Source organism: Tupaia chinensis, unplaced genomic scaffold (assembly GCF_000334495.1).
Source record: "Tupaia chinensis unplaced genomic scaffold, TupChi_1.0 Scaffold000067_1, whole genome shotgun sequence".
Classification (NCBI taxonomy): Eukaryota; Metazoa; Chordata; class Mammalia; order Scandentia; family Tupaiidae; genus Tupaia; species Tupaia belangeri.
The window spans coordinates 3874128-3879514 of record NW_006159526.1 but is presented as its reverse complement, the minus strand read 5'-3'; the positions used below and the strand labels follow the sequence as shown (position 1 = coordinate 3879514).

Here is a 5387-nt window from a genome sequence, read left to right as displayed (position 1 = left end):
AGGCATAACCGGCAGAAAGCCGTGGTGTGCTTGATCAGGTTTCTAGAAAGTGGTCGGAGTGTGCGTGAATCCTGGGACCTTGGGCTCGGAACCGTGGCTTTAAGAGACTAAAACCTGGAGCTGGCAGGCGGCATGGTGCTTAAGGCCCTGGACTCCCACATGACTGGCTACGGTTCGAGTCCTGGACCTGGCTGCTTGCTTTCTCACTTTCCCTCTCTCTCTCTCTCTTTCACTCTGTCCCGCTCTGGTCAAATTAAAATAAATAAATAAAGTAAAATAAAAAGAATTCTTAAAAAAAAGAGAGAGACTAAAACCTGAATCCCTTCCATCTCAAAACCTCAGTTTTCACAGCTATAAAATAAGAAGGTTGGGTGCGTTCAGCCGGATGACCCGGAAGGCCTTCTGTAGCACGGAGACTCGTTCATTCGGCCGGAAAGTCCTGGTGGAGGCAGCACACGGAAGTGGGAAGGGGGGAAGACTGGGCTCGGGCAGACCCAGGCTGGAATCCCGCCTGCCTTTCCAGCCTGCTGGCTGTGTGACCTTGGACAGGTCTCATGTCTCTGAGCATCTGCCACCCCCTCTGTAACTCAGCACTAATACTGTTTAGGGCTGGCCCCAGTAGTGCAGCAGCAACAGCACTCTGCAGGTCTGGACGCACATGGGAGGGTTCTGGGTTCACATCCTTCTTGCCATCTAAAGGAAGAGACAGACCTGTCTCTAGTCGGGGATGACTCAAAGTGGACAGGGCTGGGATCACCCAGAGAAGTCAGCTGACCCAACCTGGGGAGGTGGGTCAGGGAGGGCTTCCTGGAGGAGGAGAGTTAGAGTTGAGCAGTGAACTACATCATAAGCACTCAAGACTTAGGAACCATCCCTTGAAGGATCTCTTATTGGTCAGTGGCACCGAGAGCAAGGAATTTAACACAGACGAGACAGTCAGGTTACCTCCAGCCACCCATCCATCCTGCTAGCATTCCCCACTCTGCTGGGCCATTCTGGGGACACATCGGTGACCAAGACAATCCTGACCCTTCCTGGGGTCACAGATTACCAGGAAGACAGACACCAAACGAGCCATCATCCAAACCATTGCTTCTAGAGAAAGGTCCAGGCGCCATTGCTCCCTCTGTCCTCTCACAGCCACCAGCCTGGCCCGGAAACGCGCATTCTCCCAGTCAGCACAGGAGCCCTTGGAAGCAGGACAGCGTTCCTGCCCTCAGAGAAACCTTAGCAGATTGAATTCAGACGTTGCTTCCTACCAAACCGGGGCACGACGAGCTCCAGGACAGACCCACTTACCCGAGTCCATCGGCAGCAACCCGGGGATCTTCCTGAACGCATTTCTGTGCTCCTCCTGCTTAAGCCCTCGGTGTCTCCCATGTCCCTCAGGGTGGAGAGCAATGGCCGACCTGGGCCTACATCACTGGTTTGTTTTGCCCTGTTTTTTTCCCCTCAGATTTTTGCCACAGGGCATGTGTGCTTGCTAGAGAAAGACAGAGAGCAAAAGAGAGAAAGTGAGAAATCACCCTCCAAGGGGGGAATGGCCACGCTGCAGTCCCCCTTCTCCCAAACGCTTCACAATTTTGGGCATACATGCACACACGCCTGGCAGGATTTTCACACCACCAGGTCCAGGACTCGAGTCACACAGCTGGCCACGTGCATCTATGCCACCTCTGGCTCCATCACTGGTTCTTAACATCCCCAAGACCCCAGGTCCAGAGCAGCAGATGGCATAATGGTTATGTCACTGGACTCTCTCATAGTAAACTGTAGTTCGAGTCCCAGACACAGTGGCTTAAAACTTACGCCTGTGTGTGTATGTGTGTCCAACTCCCAAGAGAAGAATGGAGGTGAAGGGATTGTGGCATGGCCATCCTCCCCCCCGCCCCCCCCCCCCCCGGGGGTGACTTCTTGCTTTCTGTCTCTCTGTCTTTCTTCTGCTCCGGCAAGCATATGTGCCCTGTAACAAAATTATCTCTATAAAAAAATAATAATAGTGTTTAAGTGTTGGGACAAGCCAGTGGCATGGAGGTTAAGGCACTGGATCCCACGTGCCTAATGATTAAGATCAAGTCCTGGGCCCAGCAGCTTGAATAACATACTGGGTGTGTGTGCACGTGTGTCCAAAATCCTGAGAGAATGGAGGAGAAGGGATTGCGGTGTGATCATCCTCCCTGGGAGATGATTTCTCACTTTCTCTTTCTGTCTCTCTCTCTCCGGTAAGCACACATACCCGATAGCAACTTTTTTTTTTAAAGCATGGAATGTCTACATATAAAACATCAGGAGGTCCTGAATTTGCGTACCCATAAGTGGAGTTTTCTCCCTATGAGGGGATCCAGTGGGACATTGGAAAGGTAAGTGGAGCTCAGGACAGACCTTGGCTGTCTGGACAGTTGAGCTAACTGGAATCCCTGGTCCTTGTCCAGTAAATTCAGTCACACCCCAACCCCTGTGACAAATTCAAAATGCCCCCACCGATTCCAAAGCGTCCCTGAGGGATGCCCGTAATTTAATGGTCTCCAGCCCCTGCAGACCGTACGGGTCCTGCCTTGGGACTCGCGTTCTGTTCTAGGCACTCCAGCCTCACTGCTGTTTCCAAACTGCAGGGTCTCCATAGCTCCGGGTCCTCTGGCTGGAAGATTCTTCTGTGTGGTCTCAGCTAGTTTCACATTCCCGATCCCAGCCCGTCTCTAGGGGGTCAGGTCTTTGCAGTCCAGGGTGTTCTCAGCGGGGCTCGTTCAGAAGCAGACACCAGGTGTCGGTTCGGTCATTGCTGAGGCACCCCCGGGGGAAGGTGGAGGAAGAGTCCTGGAGCTGAGGTGGGCCGGAGGGGAGGCCTGTGCTTGGTCCCAAAGGCCAGGAAGGATTTGGGACAACGGAAAGGGACGAGGGAAGGCATGCCAAGTACGACTGTCTCACGCCAAGGCCCTCCACCACTCTAGCACCAATTCTTAGTTCCCAGAGAGGTAAAGAGACCCAACTTTCCATTTCCCTGGGGTGCGACCTTGGGGACATTCCTAATCTCTCTGAGCCTCCTATCTTCCTCTAAGGTAGAAATGATAGTATCCACCTCCTGTGTGGTTACGAGAGCCAAAGAGATGATGTCGAGAAAACACTGAGCACTGTAGGATGTGCCCAATAAGTGGCCATTGAATAAATGATCAAAGAGAAGGTTTTTTGGGGAGTTTTTTGGAGAGATTTTTGCTACAGGGCGCATGCGCTCGCCAGACAGAGAGAGGCAGAGAGACACAAAGCGAGAAATCACCCCCAGGGGGGATGGCCACGCTACAATCTCTTCTCCTCCATTCTCCTCTTGGGTTCTTGGGCACGCATGCACACGCGCCCAGCATGAGTTTAAGTCACTGGGTCCGGGAGTCGAACCGCGGTCGACTACATGGGAGTTCAGCAACATAGCCATCACGCTAACTGATGGCCCCGAAAGAGAAGGTTTCGATCAAAAAGAAGGAGAGAGAGCATTTGCTTTGGAGCCCCACCGATTCAGCTCCCACAGCGTGCTGTGGGCTGTGGGCTGTGGGCCCGTGAGTCTCCTTCTCTGAGCCGCAGCTACTCCGAGAGAGGGGGTCGTACCTGTGCCTCTCTTGGTGCCGGAGGCGTTCAATTGTCCTGTGCGGTAACGGTGCACGTGTGTGGCTGTAAGTGGCTGTGACCACCACCAGCAATGGCCCTGGAATGAACAGGGGGAGCAGCCCCTCCAACTTAGGAAAAGGGCACTAGAGGTTGGGGGATATTTGTAGACATAGGCCTTCATTGAACGGACGGGGACTCTGAGACCCAGGGAGCAGACGAGTCTTCCTAGAGGACACAGAGCACCTTAGAGGCAGAGCAGGGACCAGAAACCAGAGGCATGACTTTCCTCCAGGTCTCCATGGGGAGCTAGAGTCAGGTGGGGGTGGTGGGCAGGGAGTGGGCCCTTTAAATCCTAAGCTCCACCTTTGTTTAGAAGGGGTCTCTAAGAAGTATAAAAGGGGGTGCAGCTCTTTCTGCTCCAGAAAACGCCTGCTGCTCTTGCCCGCTGGCCCCTGGGCTCCACCCCTCTCCCGCACCCCCCCACACACACACACACAGCTGGGTGCCATGCAGCTGCCGCCCTTCGACATGTGGAAGGACTACTTCAACCTGAGCCAGGTGGTCTTGGCACTGATCCAGAGCCGGAGGCAAAGGCTAGAGGCCCAAGACTGGGCTCCGCCCCTCTCCAGCATTCCCCCACCACACACACACACAGCTGGGTGCCATGCAGCTGCCGCCCTTCGACATGTGGAAGGACTACTTCAACCTGAGCCAGGTGGTCTTGGCACTGATCCAGAGCCGGAGGCAAAGGCTAGAGGCCCAAGAGATCTCAGAGCCGAGACCTGTGCCCCAGGCGGTGCCCTTTCAGGAGCTGGGAGGCCCGGGAGCCAGCGGGGGCCCAGCCGCCCTGTGCAACTTCTGCAAACACAACGGGGAGTCTCGCCATGTCTACGCCTCACACCAGCTGAAGACCCCGGAGGGCGTGGTGGTGTGCCCCATCCTGAGGCACTACGTGTGTCCCCTTTGTGGGGCCACCGGGGGCCAGGCCCACACACTCAAGTATTGCCCACTCAACGGTGGCCAGCAGTCCCTCTACCGCCGCAGTGGGCGCAACTCGGCCGGCCGCAAGGTCAAGCGCTGAGGGTGACAGCCCACTCGCCGCCCTCTCTCCCGGTTCAGTTGCTCCCCAGTTCTAGACCCTCCCCTGGACTGGCCCAGCCCTTCGAAATATCTGACCCCTGGAACTTCGTCCCTCTGGATCCTGATGGAACGGAGACTTCCAGTGAGACCAGACAGCCAGCCTGCCCCACGACCCCTGGTGCTGCGGAACTGTGACTGGTGGGCCAGTTCCTGGATGTCTGTCCTTCTGGGACCCCCACCCACGTTCCTGGATTGGATGTCGGTCCTTCTGGGGCCCCCTGGTGGCACTCGCCATGCCCCTTCGATTTCTCAAGCCCGAGCTCCATCCCTGGTGGAATTCTTGGATCCTCAGACCTAAGGGCCTCACTGCGCTCCAGAGACCGTCAACAAGGCTGGCTCAGCCTCTCACCGGGCACTGGAAAGGGAACTGACCAGAGACCAGCGTCTCCACCATCTTCGCCACCTGCAGGCCCACAGTTGGTCTCACCATGGACCGCACTGGTTCGTTCCTTCCCTGCCCTCAGCGTTCCAGCCATCAGGATGGGCGAGGGGAGAGGGACACACCGGAGGGGTCCTGGGTCTGTGCGCGGTTAGCTGGGGCTGGACAGCCTCGGGGTGAGGTGACGCCCTGCGAGTGCCCTGGTTGTTCTTCCCATGGACCACCCCATTTCACTCCGTTCCTGATCCCAACCCTGTCGCTGATGGATCCTCTT

General features: G+C 55.9%; 1 protein-coding gene across 1 annotated transcript; it reads left to right on the top strand.

Moving 5' to 3' along the window:
* The first annotated feature begins 4258 nt into the window (after positions 1-4258).
* NANOS2 (nanos C2HC-type zinc finger 2) lies at positions 4259-4675 on the top strand. Its single transcript, XM_006142095.1, has one exon. It carries the CDS (start codon positions 4259-4261, stop codon positions 4673-4675), a length of 417 nt encoding a protein of 138 aa, XP_006142157.1.
* Positions 4676-5387: the final 712 nt, after the last annotated feature.